The 14593-nt window shown below is 41.2% G+C and overlaps 1 protein-coding gene across 1 annotated transcript in view; it reads right to left on the reverse strand.

The window, feature by feature from the left end:
* The window catches only part of TTC6 (tetratricopeptide repeat domain 6), a 108872-nt gene that overhangs the window by 67906 nt on the left and 26373 nt on the right, over positions 1-14593 (reverse strand). Inside the window, exons 10-11 of the mRNA XM_074997534.1 lie at positions 2861-3020; positions 1151-1255 (exon numbers count right to left, since the gene is read on the reverse strand). Coding sequence (XP_074853635.1) covers positions 1151-1255; positions 2861-3020 — 265 coding nt within the window. The remainder of the gene's footprint in view (positions 1-1150; positions 1256-2860; positions 3021-14593) is intronic.

A 14593-nucleotide genomic window follows, 5' to 3' on the forward strand; every position in this document is an offset into this window, starting at 1 on the left:
ACTGTTTTCGAGATAATGGGTGCACTATTTCAGCATCCCTGTAAACCTCATCACATGAGGACTATAGGGATGCCTTAAAATAGGGCTTTATTTCAACAAGTGGTGCTGTTTAGACACCGCCACATTCCAAAATAGCCTATTTTGAAATCTATTCGAAATAAGCTATGCAATTTGCATAGCGCAAATTGGGTAGCTTATTTTGAGGTTAGAGTGCTGTCTAGATGTAGTCTTAGTGATTTTAAAAAGTATCACTGGTACTCGGACCATACACAGAGGCCAAATTGCAGCACTCCGCCTCAGAAGGGTTGCTGTCCCCATATTATAATCTACTAGCAGATTTCCCTGGCATTAATCAGGTTCTTAACTAATTTTTTTTAAACAAAAGAAAAATATATATGCTTTATTTAAATGACTATTTTTTTTTCAAAAATACAGTGTTATTTATTAATTTTTATTTTGTATATCTTAAAGAGGGAGATTGTTTAAATTTGTCCATTTAATTATTATTAGTAATTTTTAAATGGAAATTCCAGCAAGTGTATTTTCTCATCATCCCTATAGACTCTTATAATTTGCTGTTTCTAAGAAAAAGGGCTAAAGTCAATTCATTTCCAATAACATTTTCTTCTTGTTTTCAAACCTTTAGCATTGATTTAGCTGTGGCAAAACAAAGCAGGACTCCAAATTTCTCCATTTTCTCTCTTTTCTGCAAAGTTTATTGAGAAGCAATCATATTCTGGGTCCATCTTATTTTTCTGGCTCATCTTCATCCCGTGTCTTTCAACATTTGCTCAGTTATGTCAGTTTTGAGGACTGCATTTGATTTGGTGATTCTGTCTCGTTTCTGTTTGCTTTTATGAGACAATACCATTCCAAGCACATCCCATTTTCCTGGCACAACCAAACCCTTACATTGATTAAAGTTATAATAAGAGGAAGCTGTAGATCAAATTTGGTGGTCCTAGCAGTTACCATTTAGGAGTTCTTGATCAAACAGACAAAACTATTCAAAGTATATAGTAGATGGATATTACTACAGAAAATAACAAAAATAGTAGTATAAATTACAACTGCAAAAGTGACTAAATGTGGTTTTACAATGAGAGTCTTCAAAAGGTAGCAACACAAAGAAAACATTTAAAACATTTACCTCATAAGTAGGAAATAAGGTTTCCTTCATGAAAGATAGTGGAGCAGAAAACTTTGGTGGAGCTGGAGCCCAAAACATTTTCAGAGTTCCTGGGTAAACAGAAACCTTCAAAACCAACAAACTACAGTTATCTACTAAAATCAAGCCAAGCATTATGTGTCTTTATATCAGTATGATCTGAATGTGAAAAAATTCTGAAGTCCACTCAATATGCTTTTTTGAGGAAAAAGACAAAACAGACTTCTGAGCCAAAGCATGTTACCCAGTGTAGCCCTCTACATTTTTAATTCGTTGTTAATTGGCATTTTTCATGATAACACAATCATTGGCTATCAACTCAGAAAAGTGAGGCCTTTTTGGTTTTATTAACATCAAGAAGTTACATGTTTCTAATTGTTTTTACTAATCATATAACAGTTAAAAGACACCCTAATATTCAAAACAAATATTTTCAACTGTAAATATTAAAATTTTCCTTCTTGTTGCTAAATCACCACTAAAACAGATAAGAACCAACTAGCAGACTTTTATGGCTCACAAACTGACAATATTATCAATATCACTTTTTCAGAAGATAGAAGGTTTTGGCATTTGGCTCAAATATGATCACTTTACTTAAAAAATTAGCTTTACAAAACTTTAAACCAAACAATTTGGTTTATTTATGGCCTCAATTTTATTTTACCATTTTAAAGTTTTGTTTTTCTGTGTAACCAAAAACAGTGGCATTCTCTCTTAAATAAAAAGTTTGCAAATTTAAAACAGATATAAAGAACTACTCTTTAATATAATGCACAAATAGCTTGTGGAAGTCATTGCCACATGATATAAATTTGAGACCAAGAGCATAGGAAGATTCAAAAAGAGATTTGGAAAAATGTATGAACAACAATAATATCCAGAGTTATATTAGGATATGAATTTTTAAAAATAAGTCTTGGAAGGGATATAAGAATTTACATCCAAATACAAGCTAACCTGTAATTACCGGGGGGGTTAAGAGAGGGAAGGTCATCCCAAAACCAGCTACTGTAAGGATTCTCGCACGTTCCTATCAAGCATCTGGCATCAGCAGGCCTGCCAATGGAGAGGGTAAGGGGGACAGATGCCCCAGGTCCCAGCATTTCAAAGCTGCCTGGAACTCTGGCTGCTGTCACTGTTACTTTGGCAGTGGCAGTTAGAGCTCCAGGCCCTTTTGAAGTGCTGCAGCTGCGCTGCTCCAAGGGAGTTCTGTGAGCCTGGGGAGAGGTCAGCATTTCAATCTGAGTGGCTCTGAGGGCTAACTGCACTATGCCCTGCCCTTTGTCACCTTGGCCCCACCCCTTCCAGGGACCTGAAGCCACCTCCCCCATCACAACTTGCCCCAAGGCCCACAGTGGCTGTTGGCCCTGCTGAGTATTAGCCACTGACTGCGAATCCTGAAACCACCTGTTGATCAAGTAGGGCAATTCCTATGCTCCCATGTAATAATATTTCACATGAACTGAGGATGGGAGGGAGTTACTACAGCACGTAAAAGATTGTACTTGCTTCTGATTTTAAGACTAGGTGTGATAAAAATAATTATTGATAAATATTTAGGGAAAATCTGCTGATTGTTACCTTTAATTCCTGAATGACACATGTTAACGAAAAGATTTCGCAATTTGTATTCCGGTTCAGTGTAATTATTTGTGCACAGTGTATATTTTTATCAAACTTAGTTCTTACTTTCTCTCCTAACAGTTCCAGTCGTGGCTTTTCAACATAATATTCCGCTATTTTTTGCCATTCAGTTAGACTTCCTGATGTATGTGGAGGCAAAACATTAATTCCATCTTTCTGATTATCCTGGTATAGTTCTGAAACAGGAACACCTTCATAACAAATTCTAAAGTGGAATAAAACAAACAAACTACTCAAATGTCAGATATTTGAAATACTAAAAAAAAGTGTAATTTATGTCATTCAAATGTTAAATTAATTTACCTCATCATTAAACCAAAGATGAAAGAATAAATAAAACACACAAAAATTTTCAAGTTCTTTACTTAGATAGGGAGAAGTCAGGAATAAAATGGTTACCTACCTTTGGGAAACTGCTCTTTTTCAAGATGAGTTGTACATGTCTGTTAAACTGTAGGGCTGGGTCTACACTAAAGAGTTTTGTCGACAGAAGGGGCCTTCTGTCGACATAATTCAGGGAGTGTCTACACACTTAAAGCATTCTGTTAACAGAGCCGCCACAGAATTCTGCATTTTTCTCAACAGTATTATCCCTCAAAAATTTGAGGCATAACAATCTCTTGACAGAGTGCTGTCGACAGAAGTGCAGTGTAGACATTTCTGTCCACAGAGGGGACTTCCAGTTCCTGGGCAGTCCCCTTTGCAGAGCTGCCATTCTGCTTTCTGGCACCAGAGGGCAGTCTGTCAGTTCTCTGTCAACAGAGCAAGTTGTGTGTAGACGCAATCTGTTGGCAGAAGTTCTGTTGAGATTTCCCTGTCAACAGATGCTTCTAGTGTAGACATAGCCTCGGTGTTTGAGAGCTTTACACACATTTGTCAAAAAATCTTTTTCTTCATTGGTAGCTGTTGAGGTCACTTGAGCTTGCTCTGTTGCCACATACCACTGGTGTAAGTGAATGGAGCGCCACCTAATAGCCCTCATCATACCAGAAGAGTCTGATGAAGAGGGGCAAGTTGTGGAATGGATATGTATAAAACATCCTGAAGAACAAGTTACAGAAAGGTAACATTTTTTTTCTTCAAGTGCTTGCACATGTAGATTCCACTGCAGGTGAATCATAAGCAAATGAACATGGAGGTGAGCTCAGAGTCAACCTGAGGGGTGGACAAGCATTTTGGCCTAAAGGCCACATTAGGGAGAGCAATTGTATGGAGGGCAAGGTAGGGAAGGGTGGGGGAAGCTATGACTCCCTGAAGAGTTAGGCATGGCCTGCCCCTCACTTCTATCTAACCTACCCACCACTGACCCTCCAGGACCACCTATCCAACACCCCTGCTCCACTCGCTGCCCCTTGACTACCTCCACTGGGATCTCCCACACCCTACCCAACTTCCACTGCTTTCTATCCCTACTGTGCCATCAAGAGCACTGGGGATGGTGGTGCTGTAGCTGTGTTATCCAGCTAGAGCTGCAACCATGCCACACACACCATGACAATCACACCACCCAGAAGGACTGAAGGAAAGGGGATGGGGACTAGCCACCCAAGTTTGCCATGCTGCTCAGGAGTTGGGCTTGCTCTACCTGGCAAGGCTGTCCTAACTCCACTCCCTAGTGAATGCTGGGGTATTGGACTGAAAGTTCAGACAGGTCAAATGTGGCCCACAGGCTGTAGTTTGCCCCCCTTTAACCTACCCGGATAGTGATTGAAGGACAACCTGTCCAAAAATTGGTATTGTCCCTGCACTGATAGAAAATGGCATAATGAAAAGTAAAAATGTAAACTAATGAACAAGTTTCTGCTTTACAAAGAGCTGTGATCAGCACTTGTGTCAAGAAAGCCAGCAGAATTGCTTGTGCTTTAGTAGAATGCCCCAGTGCTCTAAGACTGTGTCTAGATTGCCAAGAACTGTCAGAAAAAGATACGCAAACTGGGGGAGGCTTTTCTGACATTTGACCTGTCCACCTGGGGCCAAATATCAGAAAATCCCCCTGTGTCAAGGCACCCCTTCTTCCTCATGGAACGAGGAGGAGAGAGATGTCAATAGAACACTCCTGACGGACATATCTCTGCCGACAGATCTGCAGTCTAGACTGCAAGCTTCTGTTGACAAAACTGCTGCTGGACAGAACATTTACTGACAGAAGCTTGCAATCTAGACAAAGCCTAACTGGTGAGACCATATTAGCCAAACGGTAGCACAAACATATGCACAAATAGATCCAGAATAAGATTCTCCAAGTGAAAACTTAACCCTGTCCACAACTGTAACACACAGATGTGTGGAAATTCTAAAGGACTTTATCCTCTCCAGGTAAAAAAACTAAAGCCTTCTCACATTGAACCACAGAAGTCTCTTCTCATAAGTATTCATATGAGGTATCAGGTAAAATGAAGGTTAAAAGATTGCCTGGGTAACATGAAAATTAAAAACTACCTTGCTGGTAAATTTTTGGTGAAGGCAGAGCTAAACTTTATCCTTATGGAAAATTGAATAAAGAAGCTCCGACTCTGGAACTCACCTTGCCCACCCTTCTGCCTACCATACACTCATCCCTTGTTATAGGAGCACAATTGGTTCCCAAATTTCTGCTTGTAGGCAAAAACTCATAAGAGCAACACTAAATTCCCATTAAAATACATGTAAAAGTCTCTGATTTGTTCCAAGTGTTTGTAACTTGACATAAACCAGTTGAGTTTAGGTACTTTTCTGATGTATTTGAATAGTTTGGCACCAGAAATAGGATGTTCTGTATGTAGGTAGAGCTGGGATTCCCAGCCTATGGGTTAGGACCCAAACATGGGTCACCATTAGATTTGTTAAAGGTTGCCAGCTGGGCAGTTCCAAGCTGCATGTGGCTCTTAAAGAAGCCATTTGCAGTTTCTTAACACTCCTACCTCAGGCAAGTATCTGTCACTAGAGATAGCAATTACCCTGTGACAAGGTGCTGAAAGCTTAACTCTTGAGTTAATTGGTTTTTATTACTGTTACTTTCTGGGAGCAGGAGGGCTGGGGGAGCCACCCAGCCTAGCAGCCCCAGTGAAGAGGCTGCGAGGGGAGGAGGAGGAGGAATGTCTAAGGTTGGGACCATTTAGGGCTGCAGTGGGGCACTGGGGGTGGAATCGGGATGTGGGGGGGGTCTAAGACTGGGGGAAGTTTGGGGCTGCGGGGGGGAGGGTGCAGGTCTCCCCACTTCCCAGCCAGGGACCCTGTGGCTTGCTCATATTAGTGGGGCAAGTTCACTCATTTAGTGAACATAGGTGGGTGTACATGTCCCTCATTTTAGCAAGTACTCATAAGTAAAGTACTCTTTAAACGAGGGATGGGTGTACTGGAAAGTAAAAATGCTACTTTATAGAGAGGTGAAGTCAAGAGCAAGGTTCAAGGGATTCAAATGGCAGTCCTATCTATTTCACCAGAAGCAAATTCAGAACCCAAGGAGTGATAGGTTCTTGCTCATGTGGGTACAGGTTAATCATAACCTTTAGCAGTCTGGTAAGAATGGGTCAGTGAAAAGGGATGTGTTACACACCTATGTGTGAAAGGCTGAGATGTACTCTTGCAGAGCTAATCTCCAAACTCTAATGTTTTAGATATATAAGACAGTACAGTATGAGGCTAACACAAGCATGCTCTGGGGATATGGCTTTAGCAGCTTCAGCACCAATCTCCCAAGTGAAGTAGCAAGCCCAAGAAAGCTGTATGCATAACTTTAAACATTAAGGCTATATCTACACTACAGAGATATGTTGACAGAAGTTACTGTTGGAAGGTATCTTCCAACAAAACTTCTATCAACAGATCATGGCCACACATGAAAGTGTATCACTCTGTTGATCAGCTCTGTCGATAGACAGCAGCCAGGCTGCCTGGCCATTCTCTCAACAAAATGGCCAACCAAAAGTATAGCAGACATGGCTGCCCCAGTGTCCCAGAAGCCCTGTCTGTCAACAGAGGGGCCCCCAAAGCATACACTCTGGCTTCTGTCAACAGATTCTGTCCAGAAAGACATTCTGTCTCCTGGGGGAATGGCAGAATGCAGCCAACGGAAGAGCAAAGTTCTGTTGATTTACTGTCAACAGAATGCATTTGTAATGTGGATGTTCTGTAAGTTTTGCCAACAAACTCTCTAGTGTAGACAAAGCCAAAGAGGAGTCCCACTGAAGTCAATGCAGTAAAGTGCAGTAAAGTGAAGGGATGGGTTCCCATTTACCTCAGTGAGTTTTGGGTTATAACCTAAGCGATTACGCTGTCAGATGGATTCTGATTTGGGGAGGATTTTTTGTATTTTTTTTTTTTATAAAATCACCTGCACACAAAGGCTACATCTACACTACAGTGACCGAAAGATGTCTTCTGGAAAATCTTCTTTCAAAAGATCATGTCCACACACCAATAGCAGATTAAAGAGCAATCTGCTCTTTGGCCACTCTTTTCAAAAAACAAGCCAGGAAATGCCACAGCAATTACAAGAGTCCCATCCAGGAATTCTTCCTCAGATGGAGCCTTGGACTCTGGCTCTGGCTCCATTGCCTGGCTAGACGGCCCAGGCTAATCCCCTTCTGGGCCTGGCTCCCCTCCATTGCCACAGGGGGCTCCTTGGCTGCCACGTCGAGGATGACAAGTTGAGGAGCTGTCCTCATCAGCAAGGAGACTGTGCAGCTCCCTATAGAAGGGACAGGTAGCTGGCCATGTCCCCAAGTGTCTGGCGGAGTCCCTGGCCTGGACATACCCCTGCCGTAGTTCTTTTACCTTGGAGAGAACCTGCTCCAAAGTCTGGGAGGAGTGGCCTTGGGAATCGAGGCCAGTGGCCAGCTGTTCATAGGCAGGGGTGTTCCGCCTCTTCCCAGGTGTAGTCTGCAGAACCTCCTCCACTTGCCAGAGGCCCAGGAAATCCTGGAGCTCAGGCTCGGTCTAAGACGGGGCCAGTGCAGGCTCATGGGATCCCTCAGCTGGCTCCCTGAGGGGCCCCTGGGAGTCGCAGGATGGCTGGCTGTCAGCCATCAAGCGATTCAGCATTGCAAGGGGTAGTAGTGAGGGCATGGTGGTGAAGGATCATCTCCCTGCTGCCTCCACATGCTCAGCCTCCTGCCACAGGCTCTCCACAGCTCCCTACGCCTTTAAGGCAGCCAGAAGCAGGGAGCATAGAGCTCTGAGTGTGCTGGCCAGGTTGTCTCCATACTCCAGCTGTCCTGCACCATGGAAGACCACTCTTTCAAAAGAAGGGCTCGTGGAGAGTCTACACGTGCTTTTTTCTCAAAGATTCTTTCAAAAGAAGGTGCTCTTCCTGATCCAAGAATGGAAGAGTGCCTCCAAAAGAAGTGCCACGTTCTTTCAATTTGCTTTCAAAAGAAAAATTGTGTGTAGACGCTCCGAGGATTCTTTCAATAAAGGACTGGCTTTTTTGAAGGAACTTGCTAGTTTTTGAAAGAACTTGCTAGCGTAGACACAGCCAAATAGAATACCTCACTTTAGCAAGAGACATTCTGAAGTATTTAAGTTAAAATACATGCCTCTTGATACATGTTGCATCTTCTATAATATTTCAGATTAAAATTTACTAATTGTATATAAAACCATCTGGTTGAATACCATATTTGCCATTCTCTACCTTTATTTACCTTGCGCCTGGTACCTTGCCACTAAAAGATTTTGAGTGGGAATGAGAGGATTACCCAAAAACACAAATATTTCCATCCTTCCAGGTTTGATTGACATTTATCAGCTCAGTAGCTATTTTAAAAAGCATTTGGCTTGATAAATGATAGTTTATGCTGACAATCTCTATATCATATTTTACATAGATTAACTTAGTACAAAGAACTATATTTATATTTTAATATATATTTTCTCTTGATTTCATAACATATTGAATACTCAACCTTTTAGTTATAATTGGTCTTTATGAAAATAATATAATTATACAAATATATAACTAAATGGAAATGATGAAACATAGCTCTTATATACAGGAGAGAAACTTACTGCTAAATATCTAACCTTGTTAGTACATGCTCAGAGTGACATCTGCTGGTCTTATACAGTTTTGTTTTTTGAAAAAACTAAACCAGTGGGTTTCAATCTTTTTTCATTTTCAGACCTCTAAAAGCTTTGAATGGTGATGTGGAACCCTTTGGAAATCTTAAACATAGCCTGCAGACCCCCAGAAGTCCATGAACCACATGCTGAAAACCATTATTCTATGGGAATGACAACCTTTCATGGACCTCTTAGATATAGTCTGCTGACTCTCAGGGGTCCTTGAACCACAGATTGAAAACCACTGGATTAAACTAATAATGACATTTCTCTTTGTAGAGATTAGATGAATGAGGTTATATTTATGTTAACTATTATGCTGAACAACCTCTTCCACCATGTATTTAGCTGTGCCACTATGAATATCTTTCTCAAACCTGAAGAAGAGCGGTATGTAGCTTGAAAGCTGGTGTCTGAACAACAGAAGTTGGTCCAATAAAAGATATTGCCTCATCCATCTTGTCACCCTAATATCAGGGCTACACCCTGTTTCTCTTTGAATTCATACAGTTACTTTTCTGTGATTTCATCTCACATTTCTTTGTAATCCGACACACAAATCCAATACAGTTGGCCTGATTCTCATTTATACTATACGTAATTTACTTCCTTTTTAAGACCTCTTTACACTACCAGAAGGCCTTTGTATTGCTGACCATCATTTTAAAAGAAAGTGCCTTCTAATTTGGACTGTGATTAATTTTTGAAAGGAGTCCTAAAAAGTAACCTTGAGACAAAAGAACCTGTAATCTTTACTGAGAGTTTCAGAGAGGAAGGCCTTGGACCTGAAAGTAATATGATCTTGAATAGTCTCTGAAATACAGCTTAGATTTCTTCAAGTAGAAGTCTTACTTGATGAGGGGGAAACTAGCTTCTGGCAAATGTCTGGCCTTTCATCTGTTTGAGTTTTCTTTTTATTTTTAAGACGTCCTGTCTCCTGCTGAGAGTTTGTATAGTGTAAGTATAGATTAAAACGATAAAAGATATAAAACACTCCTGAGTAAAACACACTTTTAATGCCTGAGTTAAAAATCAATTGAAATGAGCAACAAAAGTGATTATCACTATTTAAATTGCACTTTTGATCAAAGTAGTTTTCACATTAAGAAGTCTATATCAAACAATAAAAAAAAAAACCCAGATAGCCTGAAATGCTTTACAGATTATTGACCTTCTGGAGACAAAAAAAAACCCTGTTCTGTTTCATCTGCCGGTTTAAAAAGAAAAGTGAAATCTGCACACCCAGAGACGTACAGGAATTCCTGCTGAAAGGAGTTTTATAAAATACAACCCTATATCTATAACATTTTTTGCAATCTTGTAGAATATTTTTGCTGGAAATGAGATTAAAAAATGCCTATTTTAATGTTCAAATTGACTATATTGTTGCATAAGATAAACGGAAGAATGAAATGAGCATTACTACCTTAGAAAAACTAGAATCTATCAATTTCTTGACCAGTTCCACTAAAAATACTATAACAGACTACTGCAGGCTTCCATGGTCTTTGTTGCAAGCAAACAAATGTCAATTTAAGTACTTGAAACTACCATCAAGGCATGAAGATAACAAAACTGTTACTGCAACTGCAGACATCAGTACAATTTGAATGTCCCTATCCACCACATAGAAAAATGCACACACTCTAGTTTGATTCTTTGTATTTGCAGAATTTGGCAAACATATCTTAGTAGTTTAGTGTGTATATTGTGAAAGAAGTCTAATCTGGTGTAGTACAAACAATAAGTATGACCTTGTAGGTTCATGTGGCATATAGATTTTAAAAGATTTAAAACCAATTTCAAAGTACTATGTCATGCCACAAGATGGCAGTGCTCCAGAGGATTCAGTTTTCTATACTTCTCCAATTCAGCAAGGTCAGGGATATGTTTATATATTTAAGCATATGAGTAGTTCCATCAAAGTCAGTGACACAAATAAAAACAAACATACAACATAATGTTAACATCTATGTCTAGTAAATATAAAAGTGGAAAACTAAGGCCATAACACAAACTGAGTAGCATGAAGTCTAGAAAACTAGCAAATATTAAAATAATTAAAAATTGTTCTAGATTTTTGAATCCAAATACAAGAGCATCATATATCATCATATATTGATAAATATTTTTACTTAATGTGCTATGATTCACAAATCTTAAACTGTTCGGTTCTTTCCAAAAGTCACTTAAAAAGAAAATGAGAGTGAGGAAGAGGAATTATAAAGAAGGGCTTATGACATTCTGACTTCTGCTTTTGAAGCTGCATGCCACATGCACTAGGACAGACTCTTCTGAAACAAACCACTGATGTGAAAGCCTTTCTACATTATGCGCTTTCAACCCTTTGATGTCCACACAGAGGCCTCCACCTGTTACCCAGAAAAGTTCTCTATGAACAAGAATAGGTTGTTGAGATTTTTCTGAACCTCAGAGTTTTGCAGATGAATGCACCTACTGGCATCAGCTTAAATCAATAATTTGCTGTACTGTATCACCCCATCAAGGAGTGGCCATGCCTGGTGTCAGGCCAGATCCAAACCTTCATAAAATAGCTTTTTAAGCTCCTGGTGCTCATTCTCAGGAACCTTAATCTGCCCTTTCATCACAAAGGCAAAACAGACCACAACAGGATAGGCTGCAGCTATGGAATGGTAACCCCCTTACTCCAGATGAATCCTATGATTCAAGCTCAGAGTTCTGAGGTGTACTACCACATGCTTGGCTGGCCTTTCCTTTTCTTGCCACCATTTCAACCACTATCCTTTCATGCAGAAAGTAACACTCATAGCTGACAGCTTGCTCAGAAAAGAGCCTTGGAGACAATACAAGATGGCAACCATAAATGCTTCACAGCTGGTCCAATATACTCAACTAATTCATACTATACAGTTGTTGTGACTTTGTAATCACCCGGCTACAACCCTTGTAGATTCCTGGCCCACTGCTAACTGGGCCCAACAACACTGCCAGCTTTTTAAAAAACTGGGGGAAGGTCAGACCATCTCCGGAAGAATTGCTATCCTCTGTCTTCCCTGCAGCAGGACTGTATTTGGCAACAGATTAAATCAACAGTCAATTTGAATAAAGTAACAACCATCACTGTCCTTGTTGTCACTCTACTCCAATTTTGGTTCTGATTATGATGCAGTAATGGAAGATCTAGAAGAAATGAAGTCTTCAGTACACAAGGTTACTTCAGCACTCATGACAAGGCCAATGTTCCATGCAGTGGCAGATTAGCCAAAGAGCCAACAGGACCTGAGCCTAAGAGTCTCTACCAATTGGGAGGTCTCAGAAAAATAAACAGCCTTGTGCCCCTTTCCACCCACCCAGCACTCCTGCTGAGGAGTAGTGACAGGACACATGTGCTCTTCTCACTCCACCTGCCTAGTGCTCCTAGTGAAGAGCAGAGGAAGACCCTGCACCCCAACCCTGCTACCCAGCAGGAGCAACAGGCATGTGGGGCAGCGCAAGCCCCCTAAAACATCTCTTGCTCCATGCATCAATTAAGCCATTAATTGGAGAAGGCCCTCTGCTTATTGTCTAAAAGGAATGGATGGAAGGGTTCCAAGGAGTGATTTTAGTCTGGCTGCATAACAGCAGTAATGGTAAGAGGCATGACATGCTGTCCCTTAGTGTTCAAAAGCCTTTATGGGCTTGGGAAGTTTCACCTGTCGTGCGTTAGAGAACTTACTTTACAGAAGGCTTTTCTTCCTTCACCATTTAGTGCACAAAGTTTCATCCAGTGGCATATTACCAGACAGCCAACAGCTTGATAAATCCTAGCTGTCACCAATCAAAAATAGCATCAGATATTTTATGCTGCTAGGAAATTTTTGTCAGCTTTATGGAAATGACACATTAGATTTGGAAGGGGATGACCACATTCATTGGGCAGATCCATATCTCAGGAGATAAAATCTTCACTATTTTGCTGATTTTACTCATTGAAGTTCAAAGGCAGCTTCAGCGCTTGTGAATATCCAAATTGAAAGGAGCTGTATTAGTCTACTGGGAGGAAAAGAAGTCTGCATGGATAAAAATCTGAGAACAGGGCCTAATACAGTAGCCTGACCAAACTATTCAAGAAATACAACTAGGTCATCTTCATAGCTCATGTGAAATCTTTACCCAACAGTTTTCATAGAATCATAGATTTTAAGGCTGTAAGAGAATATTACGATCATCAACTCTGGCCTGTGGCATAATGCAGGCCTTAAAATATCACCAATTGACTTTTGCATTAAGTCCATAATTTCTAGCTGAGCTCTAGCCTTTATTTTACAGATAGATTCATAGAACAGGAAAGGACCTAAAGGCCAGTCCCCTGCACTCACAGCAATACCTAGTACCCTTACATCATCCCTGACATATGTTTATGTAACCTGCCCCAAGGCTCTTGAAAGTTGTTATCATGAAACACATCTGAGACCCCAACGAAGATCATACTCGCCATCCCAGTTTCTAAGACTAGTGACCTAACCAATAAGCTATTCATCTTGATTTAAACACCTTGGCTACGTCTACACGTGCACCCAACTTCGAAATAGCTTATTTCGATGTTGCGACATCGAAATAGGCTATTTCGACGAATAACGTCTACACGTCCTCCAGGGCTGGCAACGTCGATGTTCAACTTCGACGTTGCTCAGCCCAACATCGAAATAGGCACAGCGAGGGAACGTCTACACGCCAAAGTAGCACACATCGAAATAAGGGAGCCAGGCACAGCTGCAGACAGGGTCACGGGGCGGACTCAACAGCAAGTCGCTCCCTTAAAGGGCCCCTCCCAGACACACTTTCATTAAACAGTGCAAGATACACAGAGCCAACAACTAGTTGCAGACCCTGTATATGCAGCACGGACCCCCAGCTGCAGCAGCAGCAGCCAGGAGCCCTGGGCTAAGGGCTGCTGCCCACGGTGACCACAGAGCCCCGCAAGGGCTGGAGAGAGAGTATCTCTCAACCCCCCAGCTGATGGCCGCCATGGAGGACCCCGCTATTTCGATGTTGCGGGACGCGGATCGTCTACACGTCCCTACTTCGATGTTGAACGTCGAAGTAGGGCGCTATTCCCATCCGCTCATGGGGTTAGCGACTTCGACGTCTCGCCGCCTAACGTCGATTTCAACTTCGAAATAGCGCCCAACACGTGTAGACGTGACGGGCGCTATTTCGAAGTTACTGCCGCTACTTCGAAGTAGTGTGCACGTGTAGACGCAGCCCTTAAGTGACAGAGAATCCCACGTTCCTTTATTTGCTAAATTAAAAGGCTCTATACTAAGAGAAACCTTCTTCCTTTGCAAGTGCATGTAGATCATCATCAAGCCACCTCCTAATTTCTCTCCTGGATCACCTGAATAGACTAAGCTTCCTTCATTTTTCATTCCCTATCTGCGCATGGGAATAAGGGGACTTCGAAGTAGCCGAGGTCCTTTTGAAAAGGAGCCCCATCTGAACAAGCCGCACAGCGGCAAGCCACGTCAATTTCGAAGTGGCGCGGCCGCCCGCGTGCTAATGAGGTGCTGAATTTATATTTCAGCACTTCATTAGTAAACTTCAAAATGGCCATTTGCATGGCCATTTCGAAGTTTTTGGCTAGTGCAGACACAGCCTAAGTCACAAAAAATATAGCACAATGTAATCACTACACAATGAAGGTGAAAGATCATTCTTCTTTATATTTAAATTTTTTCAATTAAGAGAAAAGAACTGCAGAAAACCAATATGAAA

The sequence above is a fragment of the Carettochelys insculpta genome, chromosome 6 (genome assembly GCF_033958435.1).
Source record: "Carettochelys insculpta isolate YL-2023 chromosome 6, ASM3395843v1, whole genome shotgun sequence".
In the NCBI taxonomy this organism is placed as follows: Eukaryota; Metazoa; Chordata; order Testudines; family Carettochelyidae; genus Carettochelys; species Carettochelys insculpta.